The sequence below is a fragment of the Gigantopelta aegis genome, chromosome 3 (genome assembly GCF_016097555.1).
Source record: "Gigantopelta aegis isolate Gae_Host chromosome 3, Gae_host_genome, whole genome shotgun sequence".
In the NCBI taxonomy this organism is placed as follows: domain Eukaryota; kingdom Metazoa; phylum Mollusca; class Gastropoda; order Neomphalida; family Peltospiridae; genus Gigantopelta; species Gigantopelta aegis.
Window position 1 is genome coordinate 77393320 of NC_054701.1, and position 15370 is coordinate 77408689.

Here is a 15370-nt window from a genome sequence, read left to right on the forward strand (position 1 = left end):
TTATGTTTGCGCTTATATCCAATTAAAGGGACATCCCTGAGTTTGCTGCAATTTTTAAGATGTTATCAACTAACAGAGACTTTTTAACGATTGCAATTACATATCAAATATATTTTTCTACATAAAATATTAGTGGCTGTATATTAAACGTGTTTCTGATCGTTCTAATATTTGTACTAGGTTAAATTTCATTTTATTTCCTAAAATATTGTTTTTTCGTACGTACGAAATTATTTGAAGACAAAATCCAGTTTGGACTTCATAGAAATATTAAGACGACCAGAAACACATTGAATATACAGACACTGATATTCTAAACAAGAAAATATATTTAATATGTAAGTTTAATCGTAGAAATATGTTATTAGTCGTAAACATCTTACATTGCAGCGAGCTAGTGGTTAGTGGTTAGAGAGAGAGAAGAGGATGTAGTGGTCTTACACCTATCCATTGAGTCGTTAAAACTCGCTCTGGGTAGCAGCTGGTACCCCGTATCTACTAGCCTTATGACCAGTGGGTTAACCACGACACCACCGATGCCGGTACGAGCTAGCTCTGCTATTTTGTGTCATATTTGATGACTTTGGAAATTGACTTAGTGGTGTTAAATTACACCGTGCCCATCAATATGCAGCTTTCAACAAAGAGCACTAGCAGGCCATGTGCTACATAGGGTCATCGTCCAACCCTTCACACACACAATTTCTATTACTATTACAGCTTGACATTTTCAATTTATATTACTATTACATCTTCAACTTTTCAATTAATAATACTAATATGTCTTGATGCAATGACTACTGTCAGGTCAGGTCAGGTCAGGTCAGGTCACAGAGATTAACGCGCACATTCAGAACAAGTTGTTGTAGCGCACGCCTGTCGTGGGCGCAAGTTCTTGCGAAGTAAGCCCTTGCGTTTAAGACAGAAAAGGAGGGGGGGGGGGGGGGGGCGGGATTATGACTTACGAATTCGGCACTGAAGGAGTGCAGAATACCGGTTGTTGTGACCGAGGTGAGAGCGAAGAGGCGGCGGTAAAATTTTGAAAGTTCTCAGAAGGAGAATTAAGCCGAAAAGTTGAAGTAATTGTTTTGTGTTATGTCCGAAAAAAAGTATGGTGATTGAACGCTAATTTTGAACGGTTCAGCCGAATGTTAAAGGGCGTCGGATTTTTAAATTTAGCCTAAACGTATACCGACCTATACGAAGCTAGGGATAGCCTTAACGGCTAGGGTGGTGTTCAGGTGTCAAAGCTGGCGAAGTAACGCAGCTCCCTCTAGTACCGGCTGACAAGGTCCCCGTAGTGCTGCGCGAACACCCTGAGTCTGACGGTGTGTGGAGCCTTCCCCCACGTATGCCTGCTGGTATACACCGTCGTGCTGCATCGTCAGCATGGTACTCAGTGCGCTAGTGGAAAGACCCCTCTGGTTTGTGCGCTGGTAGGGGATTCCCCGGTGTTGATGTGGAAGCTGCCACGTTGTTGATCGTACCGGTGTGGAAAGACCCCTCTGGTTGGCGTTGTAGGCAGTTGCTCCATGGTTGGAGCGTACACAACCAGGGGCTTGGTCCCTGTCTGGTTGACCCAGCGCTTTACCGCAGTTGTGGCCGTGCCGAGCTTGCCAGTTTGAACTCGAGCGCTTGCCAGAGCATGGTGTGACTTCGAGCTGTTTAGCAGCAAAGGTCATCTTCGGCTGACAGCGGGAGTGATGCCGGAAGCGGGAACTATTAACGTGCCCATATCCAAAAGGTTCAGGCACGCCTACCCCAGGTCTGAGCTCTGACATCGCCAGTGGACAGTCCTGGGACAGGAAGGGGGTAGGGGGTAGGGAGTAAAGCTAATATGAATGGGACAATTTAGACATGTGGAAATAAATGGCCTAAAAGTTAAAATATAAATAAATTATTAAGGGGACTTAAAAGTAATTTATGGTACCATTTATGTAAAATATCATATAAATGTTATGGAGTTTAAAATAATTTAGCAGGCGCATAATTTTCTTTCGGGCTGGTCTAAAAAGTCAAAAATAAAATTATAAATTAAATTAATTGATATATTATTAATATTTATTCTTAGTCCCGGAGTTAAATGAGGGGGGGGGGGCATCGCGTCCAAGTCTAGTAAACGCGACAACCATCTAACTTATACCCAAGGTAGCTGGGCCAGATTTCCATGGGACAGGCGCGATGGGAGGGAGAGGCCTCCTTCGCAGACTCCTTATCACCAAAACCGCCTACGCCTATTGCAACCAAAATTGCACCCTACCACGGCGTCCCCCCCCCCCCCCCACACATCCCGCCCACCCCAAGTTATCCATACAACAGTTATTGGGTGAGTATTTAAGATGTTGGTAAGGGAAGGAAGGGAGGGAATGATAGGAGGGGAAAGGGAATGATGATATGATTAAGTCCGCCATCCGCCGTCCGACGTGAAAGGGTGGGTGAACGCATAAGTTGGTGGATATCTGGATTCTTGGTTGATTTTTCTTGACATGTTGGTGAAAACCAAGGCGTCCATGAAAGCTCCTCAAGCATTCGTCAGCATCCGCCTTGAAAAAGGCGTGTCACCCATACGGATGGCCACTGAAGGCCATTGCTATATGAGCCTCAGGGGCACGCAGGGAACCACTTATTCGTTCAACGCGTGTCCCTGAGTATTGACCAGGCTTATCCTTATTTTCTATTCGTTGGTTTGATCATTTACATCAGTAGCCAGCTAAAATTGAATAAAAGTGATAATTAAGAAACAAGGTCACATAATATAAAACATATACATGGTTAAAATGCTAAGAAGGATTGAACATATACAATAAACTATTTTAATAAGAATAAAAATAAAATAAGAAGATTAAAAGGGGCATAAAACCATCACCATACTAAATTAAACGTAAACAGACTAATTAAGTCTGAATAAAGATAAAAAGGTTACATTAGGGACAGTTGGACTAGCCAAGTGTCCCCAAAGGCCCCCATTACTAAATATTATAATACATATAAATATAGTAAGATAAAAATAAAAGAAAAAAGAAACCACTCTGACCCGCCGAGGAGGAGGAAACACTGCCAAGTCCCCCCCCCCCCACCAAGTACCCGCCGAGTCCCACTAGCGCTCGTCTTTCACACATAGTGTTTGCTTAAAAAAAAGTTTTAGAAGAAATATAGTTAAGGCCCGTGACGTCTAGGTCCAAAGAACGGGCGCGTGTTTAGGTCTGTCACCATCACACAGCGTCTGCGGCACCGCCCGGCCTCCGGCCACAACGCAACTAGTCCTTTATTATTAGGAAAGTAACCGGATAAAATGACCATAAATCACCAAACCCCGGGAGGGGGCGAGACAAAAGCATCAGCCAAAGCCACCAACCAAATGCTGACACGGCGGACAGATGCATGTCACGCCCCCCCCCCCCCCCCCCCCGGTCATTATGAGTTAATTTGAGTCCCCAGACCGTCCTCCTAATTAGTTAAAAACTAATGGCTGTAATCTTCAGATAAGTACCTTAGTAGCCTTTACAAATGCCGTAATGGCCGGATCCACTATGTATTTATACATTTGGGGGGGGGGGGGGGGGGGGGGGGGGGTTAAAAAGTTTAATCGAGTTAAATTTAATATTTAAACTGTCTAAAACAGTTTTAAGTACTGACCGTTCATCATTAAAAATTTAGTACAATAAAACTATAATGTCTAACATTATCTAATTTATTACAAGCCAAACAGTTAGGATTAATTGTTTTATTCAATCTACGTTTGCTCTCGTTCAAGCCCCATGTATTTTCTAGTCGGAGTCTAGTCATAATTTTGTCTGTTTTAGTATCCAAATAGGTGGGATTAACTGAATTAACGTTTAGGTTTAATCAAATAGTGCCATAGTCTTGTTTTACGGTCCCACTCTTGTTACCAAAAGGTAATTAATTTATTATGTGCTATGGCCATAATTTCATTATAGTTAATATTAATGTAAAAGAGGTTTTTCTAGCATTATAGTCTGCAGCCTCATTGCCAGAATGCCGACATGCGCAGAAACCCATTCGAGGGTTATTAAATGACCTTTATTACTTATATAAATAAATAAATTAACTATATGTTTGATTAGATATGAGCTGCTGAACTTGAGCCTGTCCAAGGCTTGAAGAGAGCTAAGTGAATCTGATAGTATAAGAAATATTTGTGACTTTTTGTATTTATTATTAGTAGAAAGAATCCACTTGAGGACCCATAATATGCCGGAATGATGAATGACTACTTACAATGATAGCACCTTTATATACAGGTCAGGTCAGGTCAGGTCGTAGGTTTTAACGTGCACATTCAGAACAAGCTATTGTAGCACACGCCAGTCATGGGCGCAGGTGTCAACTTTCACCGGCTCCTCCGTCCAAGACAGGAAAAGCTTTTGGGGTGGGTGGGAGAGGGTTGTTAACCTGTATAGGGACGGGAGCCTTATTAGTTAGGTGTGAATTTTTTTTTTCGTATTTGAAACCGCACAAATATCTAAGCTTTAACATCAAGGTAACTTTATTGAAATTTGGTTTTGCAGGAAATCACCAAGAGCAAATTTGCAAGATGCATTTTCTGTTCATCTTCGTTTCCATTATTGCTGTTGTGTACGCACTCGTAGACGTGGCAGCCTCGACCAGATGTGCATGGTCGTGCAAGTGTCACCGAAAAACCAGGATAGCCTATTGTGGCAAATACAAACCGGGAATAAAAACAATACCAGTTCCACCGACGTACATAAGACATTACACGTTCTCCAATGGCAACATACCTGTATTGAACAGGACGATGCTGGCTCCATTGTCAAACCATTCGCTCGTTTCTTTGGCTTTGATCAATGACAGCATCGTGGTGCTAACACAAGATGTGTTTACAGACTTCCCAGAATTAAGTTCTTTAGATCTGAGCGGAAACAAAATACCGATGACGCTGTTAAAAGCGGCCTTCATGTCCGTTGGTTACAAACTGAAAAATCTCATGCTTAGTGGCATGAACATGGACGTCATTCCAGATGATTTACTGGAGAACAACAAGACAGCTAATATCAAAAAGATTATTTTGAGTCATAACAAGCTGACATCATTTAACGATTCCTTTTTCGTCCTGATGCCGGAGCTGGAAACTCTAGATCTCAGCTACAACCAAATATCCTCTTACCACAGTGACTACCGTGACGAAAACCATAACCTGAGGAAGTTACAACTTGGTCACAATTGGTTGACAGAAATACCAAATTTTTGTTGGCCAAATGGCACAACCCGTTACCATAGACTCCAAGGTTTGTACGTCGACAACAACCTAGTCCACAAGTTACACAGATTGTCTTTTCATTGTCTTAGTACTGTACAAAAGATTTCGCTAAACGGTAATCTGATGCGCGTTCTAGAAAATAATACATTTAGCGAACTTCCCCGGCTCTTCACCTTGCAGTTAACTCATCTACCCCAACTACGGATGATGGAAGAATTGGCCTTCAATTCTACGTCGCTTTACAAACTGGACCTGTCTGGCAACAGCCGGTTAACATTCGAAATGTTTCCCGGACACTTCCCGTTCATCTGGGCCACAAACCTAGGTGAGCTGAATCTCCAGGACACTCGGATAATGCTTACACTAAGTAGTTTTAGATCCATGCTGCTACAACTAAAGTCCGTAAAACACCTGAATTTACAGAGAACAGAGATATCCAAATTACCACGAAGGACACTGAGCCATCTACCGTTATTAAGGATTTTGGATTTGCAAGGGAACTATCTGGCTACCTGGTATCCCGAAACGTTCAGTAACGTAACGCAGTTAGAGTACGTAAATCTTGATGGTAATCGTATAAGTATTATTAACGAAAGGTCATTTCCGATCGAGTTTAGAAGCCACATTAAGAAAATTAACCTCGGTAACAACGACTTCCTCTGCACATGTGCCTTGCTGTGGTTTCGCACATGGATGAAGCAAGCAATAACGAACAAAACTATACGGTTCGTCAACTATCCAAACCGTTATTATTGTAAGAACCCATACCACCAGAGACTAGAACATTATAACCCCACTGCCGAATCTTGCAAAGTTAAGAATCCTTACGTCGTTGCATATGTATCATCAGGAACATTCGTTGTTGTGGTGGTTGTCGCTGCCCTGGTGGTATACTACAACCGTTGGAATATTCGATACTTCATGTATACAATGAGACGACGTCGGTATCGGCAGCTGCCTGGGCGTGAAGTTGAAATCAAGTTTGATGTCTTTGTGTCCTTTGATTCTGAGGATTCAGACTGGCTAATGGAAGAAGTGGCTAACTTTTTGGAGAATGACCTAAACCTCAAACTGTGTATTCACGAAAGGGATTTTCAAGGAGGCAAAATGATTATCGATAATATCATGGACTGCATGGATCAAAGCGAGAAGATCATAATGATTGTGTCCAACAACTTCGCCAGGAGTAACTGGTGCCAGTGCGAAGTGAAAATGGCTCTTAACCAACAATTTGAAATTCACAAGGACGTCATTGTTGTTATCCGCGAAATGGTTGACAGAAAATATATGTTCAAATCTCTCAAGGCATTGCTTGCTACCACTACATACATCGAATGGAAGGAAGGTGAAAGAGCAAAACAGGTTTTCAGAAATCGTCTGCAAGAAGTCATGACTCGTAAAAATGATGAACAGTAAATGAAGCGTTTTAGGCTTGGGTGCTTGTTTCAGTTTAAAGACACCAATCGTGGGATACTGGTTGGGACGGGAAAAAAACATTGACAATGGTTCCACCAAGGGACTTTAATCATTCAATTCAAACACATCAGGCGAGCGCTTTTACCGTACTCAAAGGAAGGAAATGTTTTATTTAATGACGCATTCAACACATTTTATTTACGGTTACATGGCATTAGACATATGGTTAAGGACCACACATATATTGAGAGAAGAAACCCGCTGTCGCCAGTTCATGGGCTACTCTTTGTTTTATTAGCAGCAAGGTATCAGCAAAGTACACACCACGGCCTTTGTTAGACCGGTTGTGGAGCAGTAGCTGGAACGAAAAATACCCAATGGGTCCACCGACGGGGATCGAACCTAGACTGACCGCGCATGAAGCGAACGCTTTTCCATTGGGCTACGTCCCGCCCCTCCTACTCAAATGGACTGTCCTGAGTTTGCTGCCATTGTAAGATGTTTCTGACTAATACAAATCGTATAACGACTAACATTACATACTAAGTATAGTTTCTTCTTTATAATATCAGTGTCTTTATATTGATTGCGTTTCTTGTCGTCCTGATATTTCTAATTAGCCCAAATTGGATTTGGTCTTCAAATAAGTTCGTACATATAGAAATATATATTAGGAAATAAAGTGTGAAGTTTGATCTAGTACAAACACTCGAACGATCAGAAACACATTTAATATACAGACACTGATAGTTTATACAGAAAAACTAAATGTATTTGATAATCATTAAAACGTCTCTGATAGTCGGCAACATCTTCACCATGGCAACAAACTCAGGATAGTCCTTTAAATCTTCCAAAGGATTGCTTGCTACCACTACATACATGGAATGGAAGAAAGGTGAAAGTGCGGCAAGAAGGTACGGTATGGTTCGTAAAAATATTGACATGTAAACGAGGCGTTTTTAACTAATACAGGTCAATTCAGCTCAGTCTATGTCAGTCATATTCAAATGAAGACCGAAAGTTTCATGACTCATTTGTTTTAAACTGTAATGTTGTATGAATGATATTGATTGGAATAAAATGTGTAGTAATTAATTATGTCTTGTTACAAATGTAGGTGATTATAACGAATATTGTGAAATAGTGAACTGTTTTCTCTGTTTCTTTGATTAATATATGTGTTATAAATTGTTGATAGTGTTTATAATAGAATGTGCATTTACTGAAAATATTTGCTGATACGGTATGACTGGGTTCATTGTTGACACAGCGTTGTTTGGGAGGCATATGTGGGGGTTCTTGTGGGGGTTTTAACGACACCACTAGAGCACATTGATTTATTTATCATTGGCTATTGGATGTCAAACATTTGGTAATTGTGACATATAGTCTTAAAGAGGAAACCCGCTACATTTTTTCATTAGTAGCAAAGGGATCTATTATATGTACCATCCCACAGACAGAATATTATATGTGAGACAGCTTTCTGGTGGGGTGCGGTTAGTGGCGTAGCCTAGTGGTAACGCGCTCTCGCTTGATGCTTTATCGATCTGGACTGATCCCCACCGATGAGCCCATTGGGTTGTCATTCCAACCAGTGCTCCACAGTGTCTGTGAGATGCTTAATATATAAGGCTGGAGCAAATCCTTAAATTCGAGCACCTTTTTATCATGTATTTCTAGCACTCTTTCCTCCTGAAAAACTATTTCACTTTCCTTGATTTTCAGTTACTGATTTTTAAAAATGTGTATCTATTTATGTTCAGCGCTCACTTGATGCTTGGTCGGGTTGAGATCGATCCCCGTCAGTTGACCCATTGCACTATTTCTCGCTCCAGCCAGTGCATCACGACTGGTACATCAAAGGCCGTGGTATGTGATATCCTGTCTATGGGATGGTGCATATAAAAGATCCCTTGCTGCTAATCGAAAAGAGTAGCTCATGAAGTGGCGACAGCGGGTTTCCTTCCTCAATATTTGTGTGGTCCTTAACCAAATGTCAAAACCATATAACCGTAAATAAAATGTGTTGAGTGCGTCGTGAAATAAAACATTTCCTTCTTCTGTTTATGTTCATATATACTATAGAAATATGACTCTTGCAATCTTGACGTATGTGTATTTATAGTTATTTGTTATATGTGTACAATCCTCTGATACTACCGGTTGGTGGCTTTAAGCCAAATAAAGATATGTTCTGTTCTGTTCTGTGGTCCATCATTCTACCCACCATATTAGTTGTAATCCATGTAGTGATTCGTTTGAACCGGCCTCGGTGGCGTCGTGGTTAGGCGATCGGTCTACAAGCTGGTAGGTACTGGGTTCGGATCCCAGTCGAGGCATGGGATTTTTAATCCAGATACCGACTCCAAACCCTGAGTGAGTGCTCCGCAAGGCTCGGTGGGTAGGTGTAAACCACTTGCACCGACCAGTGGGCCATAACTGGTTCAACAAAGGCCATGGTTTGTGCTATCCTGCCTGTGAGAAGCGCAAATAAAAGATTCCTTGCTGCTAATCGGAAAGAGTAGCCCATGTAGTGGCGACAGCGGGTTTCCTCTCAAAATCTGTGTGGTCCTTAACCATATGTATAACCGTAAATAAAATGTGTTGAGTGCGTCGTAAAATAAAACATTTCTTTAGTTGTCTGGCAGTTATGATAATATGAATAAATGTTGTGTTTTTTAGGGCATTTTCGTTTAATTCGTGCAAAATGCAGTCAGCCACTCACCCACTCCACCCGTTACAAAAATGGCAGCCCGTACGCCCATGCAATGGAAACACACTCAGGACAATTGTTCTAAATTAATAGACCTGTAATACAGTGTACGTGGCAGTGTGTCACCATGCTTCAGCACACACCACAAAACACTCTACTACCTGTGTCACAACCCTTCATAATATACCAAAGGTGCACTACATAATTCTATTTATAGCTTATATTTTACTTCCAGATGTAACAGAAGAAAAAGGTAAACGTTCATTTTATTTTAACTTACTTTTGTCAAACATTTTTTTTTTAAATTCAAGCACGCTATCATGGGCATGCGTATCAGCTATCTGTACTGTCTATTTAGGGTGGGTAGTTGTTAATGGTAAACACTGGTTGATGAGAGAGAAATGTAGTGGTCATGGCTTACACCTCAACATTAAATCGTTAAAAGTCGCCGAAAATTATCGACCAATTACACTACTCTGCTGCTGTTCTAAGCTATTCACAACTTTACGTAATAACCTTTTAAACTTATGTATTGAGTAAAACAATATCATTAGTGAGGCACGATGTATTTTTCGAACTGGGGTGTCGTTAAACATTCAGTCATTCATTAGTGAGGCACAGACTGCATTTCGTAAAGGCTATTCAACTACAGACCACATATTCACATTACATAACTTATCGATTTCTGAAAAAAAAAAAAAAAAAAAAAAAATTATACTGTGCTTTTATTGATTTTCAGAAAGCTTTTGATATGGTACCAAGAACTCAACTTTGGCATTAGCTGTTACAAAATAACATAACCGATAAATTTTTCAGAAATATCTACCAGATGTATTAAGGTCTAAAATCATTAATTTCCGTAAATAATCAACAATCAGCTTTATTCCATTGCACCAACGGTATCTGTCAAGGCGAACATTTATTCCATCTTGTTTTCCTTGTATCTCAACGATTTAGAAGATTATCCAACCAGAGATGCGAAGGAATTCCAATTAAGAGAGATAATCAAGAACACCCAGTAGACACTGCAATGCACATCCTTTGTTTGTTATATGCAAGTTCTTTATTGCTTCAAGTTATACAACTTATAAGCTTTCTAATAAAAAGAGCAAAATATAATAACTACATATTTACAATATCTGATAATAGTGGGGAGCGCTATAGCACTATCTAAAACACATTCATGCATGAAAAATCAATACACATCTAAAATAAACGAAATAAGCCCTACATATATGCATGATAAATAATTACATGGGTAGTAATATGGAAGATATTAAATATAAACATATCATGTGCGTAAGGAAACTAAAGACACGCATACAACATAAATCTTTAATAAAAGAAGAAATTTGTTTAAAAAAAACTAACAATAATAAAATCATAAAAAAATAATAATAATGATACACTGGAAACACTATCTTAGAAAATGTTGAAAAATACAAATATTTAGGAATTACTTTTAGTCAATGAATAACTTCCGAACTACCAAGAGCAGACTAAGTCAACAGGCTGCCAGGAATATATACTTTGTACTAACGAAATCAAAGGAATACCATCTATCAACTGAATGCAAACTTAAAATGTTTGACTCGATGGTCCTTCCAATCTTATTATATGGCTGCGAAATTCTGGGGCACGAGCAAAATGATATATTTAACTCTGTACAAATCAACTTCTTTAGACATATTTTATCTGTTACGAAATCATCACCATTTTTATGTTATACGGAGAGCTAGGACGAATGACAGTTGAATTAGTCATACATAGAAGAATGATATGCTACTGGGCACGGCTTTGTTATTATACAAAGCTATGTTAAACGATCATCTTACTAACGGAATGAAATATAATTGGATCACCGTTACCAAAAACAGTTTGGATAACTTAGGAGTGAGCAATGTATGGATATCTCATTCGTTCATATCAGTAAACTGTCTCTCGTAACAAATCAAACAAAGGCAATATGATCAATATTTACAAATATGGAGAAATAACTTATCACAATCATCGAGTGGGAAGGGTTACGAGCTATATAAAAAAAACTTACTTCTTAAAAATTATTTTAGTATACTTCCTGAAAAGCTGTGGTCAGTTATCATAAAATTTAGAACGTCTGACCATTATTTACCTGTTGAAACTGGTCGTTGGAATAACATACCTATAGATGAAAGACTTTGTACACTATGCGACGTAAATGATATTGGCGATGAGTTTCATTATTTTTTTTTTTGTAATGTTTTTCATGACTTAAGGGTCCAGTATATTACTATAAACGACCATGTACTTATAAATTTACAGAATTAATGGACTGTAAGCGAATCGGAATATTAAAGAAATTAGCATATTTTATAAATGTAATTATTAGTAACTTTAAACGTCTCTAACCAAGCAAAACAAAAATATGTAATTATTATTATGATGACATATTTGCTTATAGGTACTTGGCCACACATGAGTTTTATCTAGATTATATGTATATGAACTCCAACATGTGGTATGTTTATAACGATGTTCTTAAATATGTACATGTATCTAATGTATTTAGAGTTTTTGTTATACATCCTGTTCTTATAGAATTTTATTTGTTTGTCTTTGTACATGTCTATTATCAACCATCTTGTCACGTGAATATTATAAATTGTATATATTCCTCCTATGCCGTTGTGCAACGACCCGAGTAAATAAATTCCTGTCTTGTCTTGTAAAATGTGTTGGCTCGAGATCAAATGACGGGTCGGTGATTGGCCGTCGTCCATTACTGGCTATGTGATCATCGCCTCATACACTTGAACTGTTGATAACTGTGGTTATGAAACCAATGAAAATAGTGATACTGTGTTTGATGAATTAGACAAGCCAATTAATGAAAGCGAGGTCTTAGCAGTAATTAGAGAATTAAAACGCAACAAAAGCCACGGGCTAGATGGTATTATGAATGAGTTCTTTATCGAATTTGAAAATATATTATTGCCAGTGATTTGTAAGTTATTTAATGTAATACTGAACACTGGATTTTACCCGACTGTATGGTCAGTTGCTGTCATTGTACCAGTCTATAAAAAAGGTAATATAAATGATCCGAACAATTACAGAGGTATAAGTTTGGTAAGCTGTTTAGCTAAGTTGTTTACCGGTGTGCTTAACAAGAGGTTATATCAGTGGTCAGAAGAATACAACATTATAACAGATGCGCAATTTGGTTTTCGAAAAGGAGTTAGCACTGTTGATGCTATATTTTCGCTATATTCTATAATAATGAAATCTCTGGAACATAATGGTAAATTATATTGCTGTTTTGTGGATTATAAGAAAGCGTTTGACTCTGTGAATCGATATAATCTGTGGACCAAACTATTTAAGTACGGAATTAATGGCAAACTGTTAAAAGTATTAAAATCTATGTATAACTGTGTTAGATCCTGCATAAATGTAAATGGTTTTAGATCTGATTTCTTTAAAAATAACATTGGCCTAATGCAAGGTGAAGTTTTATCACCGATACTTTTTTCACTCTTCCTAAATGACCTAGAAAATGAATTTATTGTTAAGGGTTGCCCTGATACTATGTTTAGAGATCTCGGTGTTTTTCTGTTACTCTTTGCAGATGATATGGTTATTTTCTCTGAAAGTATATATGGATTACAGCATATGCTTGACACATTGTTCCTTTATAATAACAAATGGGGTTTAACTGTAAATAAAACAAAAACCAAAATTATGATTTTCAGAAAACGTGGTAAATTATTAGATGATGAAAAATGGTCCTATGATGGTGAATCGGTCGAAGTAGTAGACCAATTTAACTATCTTGGTATTGTCCTACATTTTACCTGCAAAGTTTCACATGCTATAAAATGTATATCTGAACAAGGAAGAAAAGCATGTTTTGCAATAAAGAAAAGTTCCAAGCCCTTGTTTTTAAACCAAAGTTCATTGTTTGGCGTTATTTGATACGTATGTAGCTAGCGTACTGTTCTATGGTTGTGAAATTTGGGGTTTTCAAAAAGCAGATTTAATTGAAAAAATTCACCTTCATTTTTGTAAAAATGTTCTAAAAGTTAAAGGATGTACAAGCAATATTATGATTTATTTTGAATTAGGTAGATATCCATTGGTGCATGAACGTACCTATCGTATGATGAAATATTGGTTCAAACTGATCAAAACTGATAATTGTATAATGAGTACAATGTATAGTGAGATGAAATCTAGCTGCGTCTATAAAAATAACTGGGTATTTTTTATTAAGAAAACATTTCAAGAGTTGGGGCTTGGTTATATTTGGGACAATCAGGATCATCTGGTAGAAAGTACGATGTATTATTTATCACTAATTAAACAAAGGATTTTTGACCAAGCATTGCAGAATCTTTACCATCAGCTAAATACATCTGTGAAATGCGGCAATTTGTATAGATACTTGGTCGAAGACTTAAAAACTCAACAATACTTGGTCAAACCTATACCTGATATTTATAAAACATGTATTACGAAATTAAGGCTATCTTCACATATTTTGGCAATAGAAACTGGTAGATATAAGAAAATAAGTCGTCCCAATAGAGTATGCATTTATTGTAATAGCGGAGATGTAGAAGATGAATATCATTTTGTATTAATATGTACATTGTACAGAGATTTAAGAGAAAATTATATAAAGAAATACTACTGGAACAGGCCATCTATGCTAAAGTTTATACAGTTGCTGACCAGTAAAAACAAAAATATATTGTGTAAATTGGGAAAATATATATTTAAAGCATTTAAAATTCGAACTTCCTTAGTCTAAATATACTGGAATTATCAAGATATATAATATGTTGCATTTGAATGTCAATTTGTATATAATACTCTACCTATAAAACTATAATTTACATTCTCCTTATTGAGAATATATATGTACATGTGTGTGTGTGTGTGTGTGTGTGTGTGTGTGTGTGTGTGTGTGTGTGTTCTATTTATTATCCTAATTGTGTGTACATGTGATATTGTATGTTTACTAGTATTGTTGTTTGTTCATACCAATAAGCCGCTATGCTAACGGTGAATAAAGAATTGAACTGCTGTCCCAGAAACCAACAGGTAGGGCGAAAAGTGGGGTAGTAGTGGCTTAAGAGTTGGCAAGTCAATTTATTGAATACCTTGAGGGTTTGATGGCTTATTTTATACTATAACTGTATTTTTATTAATGAATTGTAAATTTGATTGAAAAGTGTTGGAGTGGGAGCGGGGGGGGGGGGGGGGGGGGGGGGGGGGCATAAAGAGCATTTTTGAAAGTTAACTCCCCATGTTGTAAGCAGACGCGCGGTACAAGGCGGTCCAAACACCATTGGATTTTAACCCAAACTTACACGTAATATTACAAAATACAAAATACATTGGAATGAAGTGGCCGGTATATAAAATAGCCTTCACCTATTTTCCATTTTATTAAATTAATTTAGGCTACCAATACACTTTTTCATATTAAGCAGTTATGTGCATTAAATATCGTAAATTATTACCCATATGGTTAAAATATATTGGTACATATTAAAATGATACGTCCCACTTAGATGTCATCGACTGGCGCACTGCAACTTTACAGGAATGACGACTTCCTCTGCACATGTGCCTTGCTGTGGTTTCGCACATGGATGAAGCAAGCAATAACGAACAAACCTATACGGTTCGTCAACTATCAGAACAGAACAGAACAGAATTTATTTACACTCTGGCCGTTCAGCAACGGCATAGGAGGGCTACATAATATAAAGGAACATATATATATATATATATATATATATACATGACCGATATATCCAAACCGTTATTATTGTAAGAACCCATACCACCAGAGACTAGATCATTATAACCCCACTGCTGAATCTTGCAAAGTTAAGAATCCTTACGTCGTTGCCTATGTATCATCAGGAATATTCGTTGTTGTAGTGGTTGTCGCTGCCCTGGTGGTATACTACAACCGTTGGAATATTCGATACTTCATGTACACA

At 38.1% G+C, this 15370-nt stretch overlaps 1 protein-coding gene across 1 annotated transcript; it reads left to right on the forward strand.

The window, feature by feature from the left end:
- Positions 1–4535: 4535 nt before the first annotated feature.
- On the forward strand, positions 4536–6903 carry LOC121392774 (toll-like receptor 13). The gene has a single exon (XM_041523857.1). It carries the CDS (start codon positions 4556–4558, stop codon positions 6653–6655), a length of 2100 nt encoding a protein of 699 aa, XP_041379791.1. The 5' UTR covers positions 4536–4555; the 3' UTR covers positions 6656–6903.
- Positions 6904–15370: the final 8467 nt, after the last annotated feature.